Raw genomic sequence first — 18,465 nt, 5'->3', positions numbered from 1 at the left:
GGGCGGCTCCTCGACGCGCCCGGACAGTCTCGGCTCTCTTTGATCTGGCCGCCTCCCCGCCCCCTGTCCCCGCCGCTGGTGCCGTCGCAGCCCCGAGCGAATTCCTGTTCGGGGGACGTCGCGACCGGCCGGCACGGCGCGCTCAGGCTCCGCACTGCCACTCCTGCGGGTCGCCCTCCCCACGGGCGCGCAGACGGCGCGGGGACACACGGACCCCCAGGACCCCGCGAGCGGGGAACGCGCCGCAGCCCAGCGTGAGAGCCCTCCGGCCTGGGGCAGATGTTTGTTTGTGCCTCGAGGTAGGTTTGCTCAGGGAAGAAGGCCGGGAAGTAACTCCTCCAGGGCTCCCCGAGCTCCCCAGCTGGAGGTGGAGCCCAGAAAAACACCTGCCACTGTGCACCGGATTTCCTCAGGATGTTCTCAGAGCACAAAAACCGAGAGAGAGTTGAGATTCAGATGTGAGGATAGAGGCCCAGGAGCACAGCAGCTAGACACGTTGAGGGAGTGGTCAGGAGATCTAGCCCGGCCACTGGGTGTCACCTAGTTTTATCCCGGATAAAACAATGGGACCACCCACTCCCTCTAGCGAGACTCTTGTGCAGGGATCCTCACGTGTAGCATATGCGGGTCATGAAATAAAACCTCAGCTCGTGATAGAGATCAGGAACCCTGAAGGGCAGTGACAATTTTAGTGGCCTGGATGGGGGCTGTGAGGGAATGTGAGCGCAGTGATGCAGGGCGGGGGCAGAGCGGTTGGACAGGTCAGTGAGGAGCTGTGGGAAGACACTAGGAAGAAGGCCTATTCAGGGACCACAAAGGCTGCCTGGTTTCAGGGCAGGAATAGCAAATCCCTGGAGGTGCTGGGAGGATGGCCAGGAAATATGCCATAGGGGTAAATCTTGGGATCTGGGTTTAGCCAAAGTGAAAAAGTTAGGGGCCCGGGCACAGTTCTGAGAAACCATTCCAATCCTCAGCGGCACAGGCCAGGGCTCTGCAGTGTTTTGTTTTGTTTTGTTTTTAATTTTTTTTTAAATTTACACCCAAATTAGTTAGCATATAGTGCAACAATGATTTCAGGAGTAGATTCCTTAGTGCCCCTTACCCATTTAGCCCATCCCCCCTCCCACAACCCCTCCAGTAACCCTGTTTGTTCTCCGTATTTATGAGTCTCTTCTGTTTTGTCCCCCTCCCTGTTTTTATATTACTTTTGTTTCCCTTCCCTTATGCTCATCTGTTTTGTCTCTTAAAGTCCTCATATGAGTGAAGTCATATGATTTTTGTCTTTCTCTGACGAATTTCACTTAGCATAATACCCTCCAGTTCCATCCACGTAGTTGCAAATGGCAAGATTTCATTCTTTTTGATTGCCGAGTAATACTCCATTGTATATATTTACCACATCTTCTTTATCCATTCATCCATCGATGGACATTTGGGCTCTTTCCATACTTTGGCTATTGTTGATAGGCAGTGGTTTGAATAGTAGTGCATCACAGGGATTACACTGGGTCTGGAGTTGGCCACCAAGGTTTGAATCTGGCTCCTACCATTTACTAAGAAGTTGATATTATTGGACAAGTTCTTTGACCTCTTGGTGAATTTGTCATTTATAAAAGTGGGGGAGTGGGGGGTGGGGGGTACCTACCTCACAGGTGTAAGAAGTAAATAAGAATCTATGCTAAGGATTCTTATTAGGGTGCAGTTACCATTTTTTGGTCAAAAGTGCCAAATATTGGCAATTTCATGAGGTTCAACCTAATAAGATGGTTGGTACATGGTAAACATTCAACTGTTAGCCCAAAGAAACCTGCATTTGAGCACCTGCTTTGTCATACTGTTGTGTTTTTTTTTTCTAGACAAAAAGTGAGACTACCTTGTTCTTTAGCATTTAAAAAACAGTTTTTAAACATTTATTCATTTTTGAGAGACAGAGACAGAGCACAAGCAGGGGAGGGGCAGAGAGACAGGGAGACATGGAATCTGAAGCAGGCTCCAGGCTCTGAGCTTAGAGCCTCACACAGGGTTCGAACCCATGAACTGAGAGATCATGACCTGAGCTGACGTCGGACGCTTAACCAACTGAGCCACCCAGGTGCCCCTCTTTTCATCAAACTTTTACACCTTCTGCCAGCTCAAAGTCAGAGCTCAAGTTCATTCATTTGTGCATACCTGTCTGAGTCAGTCACTACCACTGTGCTCCAGGCCCCTCTCCCCCTTACCTGGACAGCTGTAGTAGCCTCCTGACTGGTTCTATTATATCCTCTCCTGTTTTCACTGCCTCCTCATGAATGCTCTTGGTTATCTTCAGTGGAAAACAAGGCATCGTCTACATACAGTACATGCTTCTGAGTTCATCTGATTCTACTCTTTGATTCTTTGAGCTATTTTACAGCCCTGTATAGGTTGTAGGCAAGAATAACAAAGTAAAATAGTTATTACATATGGAAATGCAAGTTATGTCCTGTCCTCTGAGGTTCATTTGACCTCCCAGTATAGAAGAAACCAGTTTTGCCTACAATTTTTTTTTCTTAATTTTTATTTACTTTTGAGAGAGAGAGAGAGAGACAGAAGCGCGAGCAGGGGAGGGGCAGAGAGAGAGGGAGACACAGAATCTGAAGCAGGCTCCAGGCTCCGAGCTGCTAGCACAGAACCCGATGCGGGGCTGGAACCCATGGACCGTGAGATCATAACCTGAGCCAAAGTCAGACACTTAACTGACTGAGCCACCCAGGTGCCCCCAGTTTTGCCTACATTTGCACATCCATTTCAATATTCTTGATCTATAAATGTTCTTGTTTTTCAGTATCTCCTTTGATTGCTTATAATATCTTTACCAGTTTCCTCATTCAGGAGTTAAAGAAAATCTTTAACTCGTGTTCATTTTTATATCTGTAAGAGAATCATTTTGTTTTTTTGAAAATTATCTTTTTAAAAAACATTGTTTATTTATTTTTGAGAAAGAGCGCAAACCGAGAAGTGGCAGAGAGAGAGGGAGACACAGAATCCGAAGACTCCAGGCTCTGAGCTGTCAGCACAGAGCCCAGTGTAGAGCCAGAACCCACGAACCATGAGACGTGACCTGAGCTGAAGTCAGACACTTAACCAACTGAGCCACCCAGGCGCCCCAAAATTATCTTTTGAAAATCCTGTTGGATGCACTTCATTCCTACCTTCCCAATCTTAGCTCCCTGGCAACCACTTACCCCTCTCTGTCACCATGGGTTACTTTTGCCTTTCTAGATTTTTGTATTAATAGAATCATATTTATGAATTCTTTTGTGTTTGGTTTATTTGAGCATGTTAAGACTCATCCATACAGTTGTAGGTATCAGTGATTTGTTCCTCTTCATTGCTGAGCAGTATTCCATCCCATGAACATAATACTACAACGTCCTTGCCACTCACAATGACAGCATTTGGATTGTTTCTAGTTTGGGGCTGGTGTGAATCTAGCAGCTGTGAATATTCAAGTGCAAGTGTGGGCATGCTTCTCTTAGGTGGATGAAATCACTGCCCCAATCTGCCAAATTGTTTTCTCAAATGGCCATACACTTTGTATTCCCATACCTTTGTCAACACTTGGTATTGTAATTCTTTTTAAACTCAGCCATTCTAGGGTCACCAGGGCGGCTCAGTCGGTTAAGGGCCTACTTCAGTTCAGGTCATGATCTTGCAGTCTGTGAGTTCGAGCCCCACATCGGGCTCTGTGCTGACAGCTCAGAGCCTGGAGCCTGCTTTGGATTCTGTGTCTCGCTCTCTCTCTGCCCCTCCCCTGCTTGCACTCTGTCTCTGTCTCTCAAAAATAATAAACATTAAAAAAATTTTTTTTTAACTCAGCCATTGTAGTGGGTAGGTGAGTAGTGGAATCTTAGTGTAGTTTTAATTTGCATTTCCCTGACAACCAGTGATGTTGAACATTTTCCCTGTGCTTTTCTGGCCATTAGCACATCTCCTTTTGTGACAATTCTGTTCAAATCTTTGGGGCATCTGGCTGGCTAGGTTTGGAAGGCACGAGACTCTTGATCTTGGGGTTGTGAGTTTGAGCCCCACGCTGGGCATGGAGATTACTTAAAAAATATAAAATCTTAAAAAAAAAGTGTTCAAATCTTTTGCCTATTTTTTTTTTTTTTAATTTTTTTTTCAACGTTTATTTATTTTGGGGACAGAGAGAGACAGAGCATGAACGGGGGAGGGGCAGAGAGAGAGGGAGACACAGAATCGGAAACAGGCTCCAGGCTCCGAGCCATCAGCCCAGAGCCTGACGCGGGGCTCGAACTCACGGACCGCGAGATCGCGACCTGGCTGAAGTCGGACGCTTAACCGACTGCGCCACCCAGGCGCCCCATCAAATCTTTTGCCTATTTTTTATTGAATAGCCTTGCCTTATTGGGTTTTAAGGGTTTTTTTTCCGGATAGAAAGCCTTTATTGGATATGTGTTATGCATGTTTTATCTCAGTCTGGAGTTTGCATTTTCCTTTCGTGGAAACTTGAAGTTTTCATTTTTTTAAGTTCATTTATTTATTTTGATAGAGAGAGAGGAGGGGCAGAGAAAGAGGGAGAGAGAGAATCCTAAGCAGGCTCCATGCTGTCAGCCCAGAGCCCGACATGGGGCTCAATCTGACGAACCATGAGATTATGACCTGAGCTGAAACCAAGAGTTGGATGCTTAACCAAGCCACCCAGGCGTCCCTTGAAGTTTTCATTTGGATAAGTCCAGCTTATCAGTATTTCTGAGCCATGCTTTTTGTGTTCTAAGAAATCGTTGCCTAATCCAAAGTCACAGATTTTTCTGTTTTCTCTTGGAAGTTTTATAGTTTTATGTTCAGATCTTTGCTTTAACTGTTGCATATGTGAGGGAAGAGTTGAAGGTCATTCCCCCTAGATATTCAGTTGTTCCAGCACCGTTAGTTGACTAACTGTACCTTCCGCATTGAATTAATTTGGCACTTTTGTCAAAAATCGACTAACCATATATGTGTAGGTCTATTCCTGGACTTTCTTATTAAGTTTTAAATTTTAATTCCAGTATAATTAACACAGTGTTGTATTAGTTTCAGGTGTTCAATATAGTGATTGAACAATTCTATACATCACTCAAAAATGTGGAAGTCTTCACAAATCCGTGTGTCATCCTTGTGCAGAGGCGTGCTAATGCTCTCTGTACCGGTCCAGTTTTAGTATACGTGCTGCCGAAGTGAGCACTATTTTTGGACTCTATTCTGTCTTATTTGTTCAATATGACCATCCTAATGCCAAATGCAGTCTTGGTTACTGTAGCTCTGTAGCAAGTTTTGAAATCGGGTAGTACAAATTCTTTTTCAAAATTGTTTGGTTGTTTGCATTTCTATGTGCATTTTACCAACTTGCCAATGTCTACAAAAAAAAAAAAAAAAAAGGACTCTAGTGGTGATCTTTTTCAGCACTTGCAACTCCACACTGGTTTTCCCCAATGCATAAGATAACCCCGCACCCTGACAGCCCAGGGCAGCAAGCCTCTGCCCCCTCTTCATCAGCACCACCTCCCCCCACCCCTGCACCCCAGCATCCTTCCCTTTGCTCACAGAGCATCAGTCACACTTTCTTTTGGATCCCTCATGCCTTAGAAATGTTTTCTGTATCACCTCTGTCTAAACCATACTGGTTACCTGTTTTTATCATGCTCTTTACTTTTCCTTCACAGACTTACCAGTTTGTAAAATGATGTATGTGTCCGGATGCTTATTTGTTTGCTGCTGGTACTGGTAATGCCAGAGCCTGACATGGAAATAACACTCCATATTTACTGGTTGAATGAATAAAGGCGGAGATAGCTTTCTGAATAGTTTATTTGGGCAAAACAATATTATTTGCATGGGATGATTCTTAAGTCATTTCAAGTAGTCCCCCTTCAGTTCTTAACATGTGCTCTCAAAACTGATAACTGATACACCTGACCCAACCCATTATTTATAGCTTCACAGTCATCCAAGGTTAAAAAAAAAAAAAAATCGTCTGGCAAAAAAGGTAGATGGGGATAAGGGAGAAAGAGAGAAGAGTGACATTTTAACACAGTACTAGAATTTAACATTTTTTATTTACATTTCCCCCTCTCACACTTTCTCAGATTAGATAAGCATCCCAGCAATGGAGAGGGGTTATCACAGCACCTCTTGCAAAGTCCAGCTTACAGGCAAATTGGTCAATGGAAAAAAAAAAACAAAAAAAAACAAAGGCCAACAAAACAAGCTCTCAGCTCCCCATAAGCTATCTCTCTGTTCTTATTCTCTTTCCCCCTTCTCTTAATGTTTGCTACCTTTCTACAGAGAGGGATCATCAAGACTGTATGGACATGCTGGCTGAATTGACATGGTGATTTCACCAGTATCCTGTAAAGAACCATCAAGGATGCTTTTTTTTTTTTTTTTTTTTTCCAACGTTTATTTATTTCTTTTGGGACAGAGAGAGACAGAGCATGAACGGGGGAGGGGCAGAGAGAGAGGGAGACACAGAATCGGAAACAAGCTCCAGGCTCTGAGCCATCAGCCCAGAGCCCGACGCGGGGCTGGAACTCCCGGACCGCGAGATCGTGACCTGGCTGAAGTCGGACGCTCAACCGACTGCGCCACCCAGGCGCCCCAAGGATGCTTTTTATCACTCCAACCACTGGTTTAACATCACTGAGGGAACATGACCTAATGTTAAGGGTGAAGACAAGTTACCATCCACCCCAGTCAGGAATATGTCCCACACTCCCTTTGAAGGCCTGGGCCAAGCGACCAAGCTTTGCACAAGAAACCTGAGAATTGTCAGAAAACGCAGGCTCTGAATTGACTCAAGGGTCCTCACGCATGGAGGGATCCACTTATCCATGGAGATGGCAACAAGGCAGGACACTTGGCACATGAGGGTATTGCTCTTGTCCCCACAACCACTCCAAAGAACAGAGCTCTGGGTATTGCTTCAATAAAAACGTGTAACTGCAGTTTAAGAACCATTGCATTCTTTAGGATCGGTTTATAATAACTCATCATACCACAAAGAATCACAGTTTAAGGCCATCTATCATGTGCACTGTGTAGTAAACAAGACCTTGCCCACAGCTACCCCATCAAGCCACCTCCAAGCGTGGACTGCCAGACCCACCAGAGAAGACTAAACAACTTCAGTAAGTATCAAGCTAACTCCTTTGGTTTCCACCTAAAAAAGACTCAGTCTATAGTGAAAGGTGCTTGGAAAACAGAAGTCACTGGAGATGACAGAAGGGGCAACATTGTCCATAAAATTAAAAGCAAAAGGATCATTGGCTGGTCGTGGTGTCTCTTCTGGATGAGAAGGCAGGAAGCCAACTTTCTCATTAGGCTATCTGGGCACACAGGAATTGGGCAGGAGCCCAAACACTACATTTCCTGTGGTCAAAGCTGAGGAGAAGATAGATATGCTTTTCTCCGCGTGGAAGGGATTTTGATTAACTGGCTTAATGGATTAAGATGCCTGAGGGGCACTGAGCTTCCGTGTTAAGCAGGTAGCAGTTTATCTTATGTTCTCGGGCTGCATTTAAGCAAATAGCTGCTCAACAGCCAAGAAGAATCTTTTGATTTTCATGACTCCCCGCTTCATGACCCCTTCGGCCTATGCTGATTTTACCTGTGGGAGACGGTCAACAGTTCTGAACTTCATGAAGGCAGACAGAGGAAAAGCACTACACTCTTTCCCCTTTTCTAACCGCACAGGTTATAGCCACCAGAGATTAAAGCCCATGGTGGCTTACCTAGAACACCAGGGAAGGAAAGACACCCTGGGAATTCAGTCCCAGCCGTTCTTCACACAAGAGAGCCAGGACACAGTCAGTTGTATTTGATCTCCTGTCGATGGTTTTGCCACATCCCGACAAATTCTTACAAAACAAGAATTGCCCAAATTCTTTTTCTTCACTGCCTAAGCTGCCCAATCTGGTATGATTGGGGCCAGAGCCTTATCAATTAGGAAAGGGGGCGGGGTGGGGGGAAAAACAGGGAGGTAGTGGCTTTTCCCCCTTCCCTGAGAAGCCAGGAAATCTCTCCACGTAAGCCATTTTCTCCTGGTTTTCACTAACAGAAATGAAGCAGAGCATATTAAACACTAGGAAGTTCAGCTAGACTGTAATAGTCATAAAAAACTTAGATATAAGTTCCCTCAAGTAGGGCACAAAGAAGCTCACTATCTCCCCTGAAAGGTAAGGCTGAGTGTCCCAAGAAAAGAGTATCTGACCTAGCGATCCTCCAAACACAGCACCACCACGTATGTTTTCTCTGGACTTGAAATGCTAACAATCAAGAATCGGAAGGTAGAGAAAGAAAGGCCAAATATAGGAGGGAGGGATTACAGAGAAAAATCATTGGCAGAATATTCAATTCCTGGGCTTCTGAAAGGGCACTGAGCAAACACCTAGCCCTTAGCAGTTGTACAGGGTATTTCTGTTCACCTTGCATGACTGCATCAGGAAGAAGGATGCTGTGACCTTCTGAAGTCCTCACCCTATCATGAAAACTTAAGATAGTAACTACAGGACTAAGATGTCAAGTTCTTCAAACAAGCAAGCAGTATTTGGGGGTTCTGGAGATGATTTATTTTTTTATTTCTTAGAGCACGCACACGAGATGGGGAGAGAGGCAGAGGGAAAGAGAAAGAATCTTGAGCAGGCTTCACGCTCAGCACAGAGCCCCACGCGGGGCTCCATCCCATGATACTGGGGCTCATGACCTGAGATGAAATCAAGAGTTGGACGCTTACCCAGGCGAGCCACCCAGGTGCCCCTAGACTAGGATGATTTTTTTTAAGTTTGAGAGAGTATGAGGAGTGTGCATGTGAGTGGGGGAGGGAGAGAGAGAGAGAGAGAGAGAGAGAGAGAGAGAGAGAATCCCAAACAGTCTCTGTGTTGTCAGCTCGAGCCGAACTCAGGGCATGAACTCACAAATCATGAGATCATGACCTGAGCTGAAATCAAGAGTAGGACACTTAACCAACTGAGCCACCCAGGTGCTCCTAGGGTGCTTTTTAAAGGGAAGACATTTTCTAGAGCAAAGCAAAAAGTTGAAGTGCTCCAAAGACCCCAGTCCTGAAAATACTCTTTGCATATTTACTTGCTGTAGAGCATATGCCATATTCTGGGGTAAAGCTTTTAAAATAAAGGCAGGAGGAGAATCTGCCACTGCCTCTTGATCCATTCTTTGTGATTGTGATGTCTCCTAGGTATAAATTTCCTGGTTTCTGATGTGATCTGCAAAAAAAGGTCTTATAAACCTGAAATGGATAAAGGCAATGCTAAATAGAAAGAGGGATGAGAAAAAGTGGTAAGCTTAGCCCCATCTCTACTGATTGACTCCGATTCTCAGCTTTGGCAGTAATAGTTAGCTGCTACCTGTTTGCATCCCATCAGATTTGTGAATCAGGCTGTGTTAAACCATGCATCAAACAATACCTATGTCTACTCATTCCCAATGACTGTATTTATATATACACCTGTATTTCCCCAGATGCTTGGTTAAATAATGATACTTGTGATATGACTGGACCCTAGATTTATATTACAGTTTCCAAGAAGAGACAACCAGCAAGTGTAACATTTTGTTCTCTAGAAAGCAGATATCCTGCTTTGCCTCACAGCTTTGTCTCTTCAAAAATAAACTTGTAACTTAACTACATTTATCCTGACATAACTTTGCACCAGCAAAGTGATGTGTGTGTGTGTGTGTATCTATCTATCTATATATATATCTATATATATATATATACATAGATATATATAGATATATATATATTTAAATGCCCATACTGACATTTTAAATTGCAGTGACTTCATGCAAGCCAAAGTAAAAAGAGTAGCAGGTAAGTTCATTGCTTAAAGTTTGTGACTTTTGCAAACCCTACAACATTTGATAGTAACTACAGTGCAAACTCTGGTGCTCTAGTGGGGTTCTGTGGTGAGGAACTAGATGTAGGGGAAAGGTTAGCAATGTATTTTTACAGGACTACTTAGTTGACACAATCTCTTTACTTCCATTTACACATGCTAAATAGTCCCTGCATTTCTACTTGCTTCTTTCATTCACCTTTTCTATTGTTTAAAAAAGTAAAACAAAACCTTGGAGTATTTCAAAGGCTGAAGCTCTCAAGATGTTGAGAGTGACCAAAGGTAACGTAAGACGTGAAAACAAAACTTCCCCAACAATCATATTGCTTCTGTCCTCCCCTACGTGTATCTGCACAAACACCACAGCTGATGACAAGATACCCAGGAGAATTTGGACTGAGTATTTTTACCAGTTCAAGGAGTGATTTCAAAAACAGAGACGTGCAAAACTACTTTCACACAGTGTTCTTCCATTCTGTTCCTGATCCTTCCTCCATAATTACTTGATGGCTACTAAAAGACAAGCTGATTTTGGATATAATAAAGTCAAAAGTCCTCTTCACTTAAGCTTTGGTGAACAGAAAAAAGTAAGAGCTTTAACACGGTGGCTTTCAGATTTGTTCTTTGGTCAGGCAGTATAAAGCTCTCTGAATGAAGTCCCCTTACCTGCAAAGAGTCGAAATAGAGGATCCCAGTTTAGCAAAGAGATACAGGTGTTCAGGATTGCTCAAGAGGAAAAAAAAAAAAAAGGAAAAAAGAGAGAGACCCTAACCTCCAGATGCCAGATTAGAATTGTCTTAGGACATGAAGAATAACAAAAGAGAACTAGCAGTCAGAAGAGTAATATTTAAATGGGTCAGCTTCTAAAAAGGGTAAGTTAATAACTTTAATCCTTAAAGAGGAACATGACAAATGATTTCTGAGTAGAGGATTTACCAACATTTTCCTTTATCAGTTTAAATCCTAATCTGGACCCAGACCCAGGCAGAAAAGTAAACAGTATGAATCAACCACAGATGTTCCACCGGGAGTAATCCGTTCTCTCCACACTGCCCCGGCCCTCTGACCCCTGCAGGATGGCAGGTCACTCTGCCAAACAGCTGTAGACACAGAACACACAGCGAGGTGTGAGTCAGCTCCACCACAACAGGTCTGACCAGGGTGGGATGTGGGTACTTTTTGAACAATTTAAGTGTTTTAAATAGCAAGTGGGAGTGTTAGTTTAGAGCTTGGGGAAAACCCAAGAAAGTGGACATAGCCCTCAGACGGTGACCATTACAAAGAAATATTTGATGGTGAAGGAAGAAATCATCTGGTGACCAGAACAAAACGGAACAAGACCAAGCCTTGGGAGGCTGCTGGCCAGAGGGAGATACATAATGAGGGGCGGTTTTAGCGATGTTAGTGTTTAGGTTTTTCTTAAACGGCTAAACTTGAGATGAAAGGAACACTTTGGTCGAATCCTTGACAGGTTAAATAAGGATTCTGAGGTTGGTGGCCTCTGAGACCTGGATGGGAAGTAAGCGGAAGGCACTTGCTCCCTGGGAAGGAGGGCCGGGTGAGTCTCTAGGCTGTAGTGCGGGGGATAGCAGGAGCTTTTGTATGGCCAAGTCTGCAGGCGGCGGGGAGAGGGTAACGGCCTGCGTGGTTAGCCAGGGACAGGCTAGGGTCAGCGTGATTTCACAAGGAGAAGAGTTATAAAATAAAACATTTTTAATGGACAAAAAAGTAGAGCGGGTCACCTCTTTTTTGAAAGGTGAAATGCAGCAAAGGAAGAATGTGAAGCAGTTTTTTACTATTTACAAAATGCCATTTAGAGTGAGGTGGCCACCGTCAGTAGTTGAGGAAATGTCTTTCACGTGAGATGGCCACAGAAGTATGGTTCCTGGAACTGGCTCAGAAAAGCCACACACTGTCCTGGTAGGAAGAGTTCCTCCAAGGGAGCACCAAAAAGGCTCAGTCTTCTGTTTCTTCATATGTAGTCTCGTCAAAGGGCCTGTCCAGTAGAGGTACCAACCGATGACGCGAATACTTCAGTTGCAATAGGTCCCCAACTTCATCTATCTCTTTTAAAGCCTAAAATATGTAAGAGCAGAGGTTAGTCAGAGCCAGTAGGATGCAGGCATGCCTGGTGCTTTATTTTTCTAAAAACACTCATGGCAAGATTATCCTTTATGAGACCATTCGTGTCTAGTGCATTTACTCTGATCAGACTATAGGACAGCTGTGGAAAGAGCTGCTTTTTGAGCAAGAATGTCAGGCTGGTCATGAATAATGGGTTGTGAATAGCAATTATGCAGGATAAAGGGTATAATTCATCAAAGGACATTATGCTTGGTAGAAAAAGGAATATGCACCCTGAACTTGTCAGCCTGGCTACAACTATCCTCTCTCCTCTCGTATTCCAGTACTTGTTGTTTCTATTATTAAAATACAAGAAAACCGATGAGAGGTCTGTGTTGAGATGCCTTCTACATGCAAGATGAAGAGAGCACCCAAGGTGGACTGCTGATCAGACTTAGTAAGAAAAAGAGGAAGCTGGGGCGCCTGGGTGGCTCAGTCGGTTAAGCATCAGACTTAGGCTCAGGTCATGATCTCACCGTTTGTGAGTTTGAGCCCCGTGTTGGGCTCTGTGCTGACAGCTCAGAGCCTGGAGGCTGCTTTGGATTCTCTCTCTCCCTCTGCCCCTCCCTCTGTCTCTCTCTCAAAAATAAACAAACATAAAAAAAATAAAAAAGAAAGAAAGAAAAAGGGGGAGCTGTTAGGAGACTCTGGGTAGGTAATGGACAAGGTGTAAGTGAGGGAGCAAGAACAGACAGAACCAGGATTTAAACTCAGGTATGAGTCTGAACTCCAAAATCCTAATCTTGAGAGATCATCTTGTCTTCCCATCAAAACTAACTAGCTCAGTATAACTTTCTTTCTTGTAAAATTGCTCTTTTGTTTTTCAAAGAAATTCAAATGCTAAGATAAGTTATGAAATGAAAAGTCTCTCCCTGTCACCCCGCCTTTTTTTTTTTTGAGAGTGCATGTGTGAGCGGGGGAGGGGCAGAGAGAAGGAGAGAAAATCCCCAGCAGGCTTTGCACGGTCAGAGCAGAGCCCGATGCGGGGCTCAATCTCACAACAGTGAGATCATGACTTGAGCCAAAATCGAAAGTTGGATGATTAACGGGCTGAGCCACCTAGGCACCCCAAAAAAATCTCTTCCTGATTGCTACACCAGTCCTATCTGGTAGAGGTAATTGTTATTTTTTATACGTGTATGTTTTTTAAAAAATGAACTCTCAGCTGAAGTATAACATGTATACGGCAAAGTGCACGAATCACAGTCAGTTCACACACTTAATCTTTCCAAAAAGCAGCCCAGAGAGTCAGATTAGAGGATCCAATATAAGAAAGCGATATGTGTTCACAATTTCTCAGAAAAAATCTAATAGAAGGGCAGAGAAACTCTAAGCCCAGATACTTCCCAAAGAAATCCAAAGACAGCAAAAATTTGTAATCCTAGGTTCTAAGGCTTTTTACTAAGAGTGCCCCATGCAAGTCACAGAATGCAGTTTGCATGGCAGCTCTCCGGCCCTATTATTCATTCCCCAAGCGCCTGTGGATGTTACCCCGTGGATCCAGTAACAAACCTGGGGCGAAGGGCCCCAGCTTTGGAGACAGGGCTCCGTCTAGGACACCCTAATTAGACTAAGAAATGGAAAAGGTGGGCAGTAGTAGCTGAGTGTGACTCTCTAAATTTCCATCATGTCATACACATCTTCTGTTCACTCTTACGGTTATAATTTCATATGAAAATGTATACCTTCTACTTCATAAAAGGGAATCAACTGATTATTAGTAAAAGACACATTTGCCTGTTCTTAAATTTAACTTTTAAAACTCAGTGTTTGTAGAGAGAAAAAAACCCACCGGTAAATAGTATTCCTTAATTTATGTAGAAGAAAAAAAATTTTTCACTGCAAATGTGGAAAATATAGAAAGCAAATTAAGAGCTGCACTTCAGAATGCTATCAGAACAGTGGTATCTTCAAAAAAATGTTTAACCGTAAGTTCCATATGTAAATAAATTAAGAGTGACTTCAGCTGGAAGAACCCATTAACCATTTATCCCCCTGACCTCTGATACAGGATTTATTAATTTAAAACAACACATGACTTATGGAAGATCACAAAGGAAAGGACATTTATGACCTCTGACTTCAGAAAGACCTGATTTTTTTTATTGATGTAAAAAAGAAAATGAATAGAAAGAAAAAAAAAAACCCCACAGTATCCCAAAGGGATCTAGATTACATGATTTCCTCTGATCCCACACCAAATATTTCAGATGAATTGGTTTTATTTATTTATTAAAGAGAAAATTGTAGCTAGAAACTGTTAGTTTGCCATTATATAGGTTACCTGGTTAGATTAGAAATAAGAAACTGCTACAAGTTCCACCATCTGTTAAATAATCTACACTCAACCTCTGGACAGGGTGAGATGGGTTCTTAGGAAAAAAAGATGAGTAAATCAGAATTGAGTTTGGTCCTTGAATAAGAGAATATTCTAGGACAGCTGTACCCCAGAGATGATCGATAACCTTGCCCTTCTCATTTTTAAAAGTAACAGTTTTATTGAGATACAATTCATATGCCATAAGTCACCTTTTATTTTTAATTGATTAATCTTTATTTTTGAGACAGCAAGAGAGTGTGAGAGTGCGGGAGGGGCAGGGAGACAGGGAGAGAGGGAGGGAGATTTGGCGGGGGGGGGGGGGGGGGGGGGGCTGTGGAAGAACCTTAAGCAGGCTTCACGCTCAGCATGGAGCCCAAAGCAGGGCTTGACACCATGACCCTGGAATCATGACCTAAGCTGAAATCAAGAGCTCAACCTACTGAGTCACCCAGGCACCCCAAATTGTAAAGTGTACAATTCAGTGTTTCTTAGTATATTCACAGAGGTGTACAACTTTCATCACCTTGTAATCTTAAAGCAGTATCACCTCAAAAAAGAAACCCCACACTCTCATCCTCATCCCTGCCTCCTCCCAGGCCCTGAAAACCACCAATCTATTTTCTGACCCTATGGATTCGCCTGTTCCGTACATTTCATACAATGTCTTTTGTGCCTGGCTTCTTTTACTTAGCATACTGTTTTCAAGGTTCATCCATGTTGTAGGGGCCAACTTCATTTTGCATATAGTTATTCAGTTGTCCAGTACCACTTGCTGAAGAGAACATTCTTTCCCCATTAACTAGTCTGAGCTCTCCTGTGGAAAAATCAATTGGCCATAGGTGTATGGGTGTGCTTATGGACTCTCACCACCATTGGTCTATATGTCTATCCTTAAGCTAGCACCCCACTGATTTAATTACTTTGTAGTAAGTTTCAAAACTGGGGAGTTTGACTCCTCCAACTTAGATTTTCCATTTCCATACTGTTTTGGCTATCGGGGGCCCCTTACGGTTCCTTATGAACTTGAGGATCAGCTTTTCCATTTCTGCTAAAAAAAAAAGCCACTGGAATTTTGACAGGGACTGCATTAGATCTACACATTTTAGAGTTTTCAGTATACAAGTTTTTCATATCATTGGTTAAATTTATTCCTGGGTATTTTATTGTTTTGAATGCTAGCATAAATGAAATTTTCTTAATTTCCTTTTTGTTTCTTCACTGCTAGTATTGGGAAACGTCCTAACTTTGTGCTGATTGTTTATTTTTTTATTTTATTTTTAAAATTTTTTTAATGTTTATTTATTTTTGAGAGACAGAGACAGCATGAGAGGGGGAGGGGCAGAGAGAAAAGAAGACACAGAATCCGAAGCAGACTCCAGGCTCCGAACTGTCAGCACAGAGCCCGACGCGGGGCTCGAACTCACGAGCTGTGAGATCATGACCTGAGCCGAAGTCAGATGCTCAACCAACTGAGCCACCCAGGCGCCCCTGTGCTGATTGTTTACTCTGCAACTCTGCTAGCTATGTTTATTAGCTCTAGAGGTTGGTTTTGGTTTTTCTGTGTGTGAATTTTATGGCATTTCTATGTAATCATGTCACACGGCTCATTACACACAAAATGCATTTGTACCTCATAAGGCTCATGTTTACCTCCATAAAATATCCTAGGACAAAACAACTTCAAGAAACCTTTGGTTTCAAAAAATGCACTTTATGCTTCAAGAAAAACTAAACAGGAGGCAAAATCAAACAATTCCTTAAGCGGATCTTACAGAAAGGGTGAGAATTCTCAACTGGCAAACATATTTATTGGCAACATAAATCTACTTCAATATCTTGGCTACATCTAAATTCTTTCATGAATGTGTATAGTCTTTGGGAGTCAAAGCTGTTGTTAGAAGACAGTGTATTGCTGTAGCCATTGCTTGTAATGACACAGATCTTTTGTTAAAGGCACATCAAACTTTTAAACACCCAAATAAAAGAGAATAGAAGAAAAGTTGGTATCAGTGGGTTAAAAAAGAAATAATGAAGAAACTCACCAGTAAGATTTTTGAAAAATTGGAAAATCTATTGGACAAAATTTGAAAGGCACATCAAAATAAAGAAAAAGATACAGTATCAATAATACACTGAATCTAATTTCCCAGTGTTAGAATGTGATTAAAAATATAAATAAAGTTAAAGAAAAAAAAAAGGCTTGCAGTAGAAATAGCGCAAGGACAATTACACAGTTATAGTGGCCATAATAAGGGACAGAATAGAACAAGATAAAGCGAGAAGTTCCCAGAGCTCTGATGGGTCTAGTGGGTGTTGCTAATGGCTTTGCGATTTATTTTGTAAATTGCAGTGTTTGAAGCAGCACTGTATACTCCCTCCTCCATTTTACCAGTCAATACCTCAGGTGCTCAAAGAACTTCAAGATCAACCAACAGATGATTAATTTCATCTGATATCTAGGTGTGCTTAGTGTAGGTATGTTTATATCAAGGTCAAAGTGTCTACTTACAGTATCAAGTATTTCTTTGGTATGAGCTGCTGACAGGCAAAACCTGGCTCTGGACTCAATAATCGGAGTAGCAGGAAATCCCACCACAACTACCCCGATATTCCGCTTCAGCATCTCCCGTCCAAAGGCGCTGCAAGGGGAAAGCAGGGTAAGAATCAGGAAGAATAATAAACTACGGTCCAAAGGTCTTTGGTCCTGAATGATTTAAACTCAGGTGACACAGGCATTGGAGACTTCTATTAGAAATTTCCTCTAACTTCTTTTCAAGTTAAAATTGCCAGACTTCTTTAATTCAGTCCTAAAGTGGTCTTCTCCCAAATGGCTTCCTTCACAAAGATAAAGAATATAGTTGTCACAGACCAATTTTTAATAGGGCTTGACTAAAGTGATTTGCAGTTATAGCCTTAAAGTGTCCCTGACACATAAGAGTGGTTCAGAGGCTTCAAAATGAACTTGAGTTTATTTTTTTTAATATTTTATTTATTTTTGGGAGAGAGAAAGAGACAGAGCAAGAGCAGGAGAGGGGCAGAGAGAGAGGGAGACACAGAATCCGAGGCAAGCTCTGGGCTCTGTGTGGACAGCTCAGAGCCTGGAGGCTGCCTCGGATTCTGTGTCTCCTTCTGTCTCTGCCCACCCCGCTCCCAAAAATAAATAAACATTTAAAAAAAACTAAAAATTTTAAAACCTTGTCCTTGAAATATTAGAATTGGCAGTAAATTTAAAGAATTCTTAAGATTACGGATGCAGAAGATCTGCTGTAACATGGACATCTTTCTGCTGGCAGAATGGCCGATTAGTATTAGCCCTCCAGACCAGGTATTTCTTTTTTTTTTTTTTAAGTTTATTTATCTATTTAAGTAATCTCTACCCAACGTGGGGCTCAAACTCACCTGAGATCAAGAGTCGTACAACTCTTCAGACTGAGCTAGCCAGGTGCCCCAGAGACCAGGTATTTCTGATTTGGAATTTAGGATTTCCTTTGGTGTCTGTGAGGCAAACTCATCCCCAGGCTTCAGCTGATTTCCCAGACTACACAAAACTTATTTAACTCTCCACCCTAAACCAAAGTGATGGCACGTGGCCTCACTCCACATCTATATCTTGTCTAAATAACAGAATTCTAACTTTCATGTAAGTTCTTATTTGCTAATTACGTTGTTTTTTGTCTTTCCCTCTTGCTGACCTACCTTATTCCTTCTTGACTATTCCCTTAGCTCTTTAAAGCATTTGTTTGAGAATAAAAAATCCTCCACACTTTAGTTACATGAGTAACCAATTATGTAAGTGCCACCCTCTCTCCACTTCCTCTATACTTCTTTTGACCCCGAGCACCCTGCATCTTCAGTCACCCTCCCAAACGGTCTAGTGCTTTATTCACCCTTTCTAAATCTTAATCATTTTGCACAGTCAGGTTTCCCTTGTGTAGAATAGGTCAGACATAGTCCTCTCTAAAAAAACAGTTCTGGGGCACCTGGGTGGCTCAGCTGGTTAAGCGTCCGACTCTTGATTTCGGCTCAGGTCATGATCTCACAGTTCATGGGTTTGAGCCCTGCATCGGGCTCTGTGCTGGTGGCTCAGAGCCTGCTTGGGATTCTCTGTCTGCCCCTCTCTCTCTGCAACCCCCCCTCGCAAAATAAACATTT

The 18,465-nt window shown here is 42.7% G+C and overlaps 1 protein-coding gene and 1 non-coding gene across 3 annotated transcripts in view; both read right to left on the bottom strand.

Moving 5' to 3' along the window:
• Positions 1-5,097: 5,097 nt before the first annotated feature.
• On the bottom strand, positions 5,098-5,203 carry LOC112856558 (U6 spliceosomal RNA). The gene has a single exon (XR_003223130.1). It is a non-coding gene; the product is annotated as a U6 spliceosomal RNA (small nuclear RNA).
• A 605-nt stretch (positions 5,204-5,808) lies between these two features.
• The window catches only part of SPTLC2 (serine palmitoyltransferase long chain base subunit 2), a 110,960-nt gene continuing 98,303 nt past the window's right edge, over positions 5,809-18,465 (bottom strand). For both annotated transcript variants that reach the window (XM_086709146.1, XM_086709147.1), the window contains exons 11-12: positions 16,823-16,952; positions 5,809-11,945 (exon numbers count right to left, since the gene is read on the bottom strand). In XM_086709146.1, coding sequence (XP_086565272.1) covers positions 11,826-11,945; positions 16,823-16,952 — 250 coding nt within the window. In that variant the 3' untranslated portion in view covers positions 5,809-11,825. The remainder of the gene's footprint in view (positions 11,946-16,822; positions 16,953-18,465) is intronic.

Source organism: Puma concolor, chromosome B3 (genome assembly GCF_028749965.1).
Source record: "Puma concolor isolate L17-30 chromosome B3, mPumCon1.1.hap2, whole genome shotgun sequence".
Taxonomy (NCBI): Eukaryota; Metazoa; Chordata; class Mammalia; order Carnivora; family Felidae; genus Puma; species Puma concolor.
This window is presented reverse-complemented; position numbering and strand designations above follow the sequence as displayed.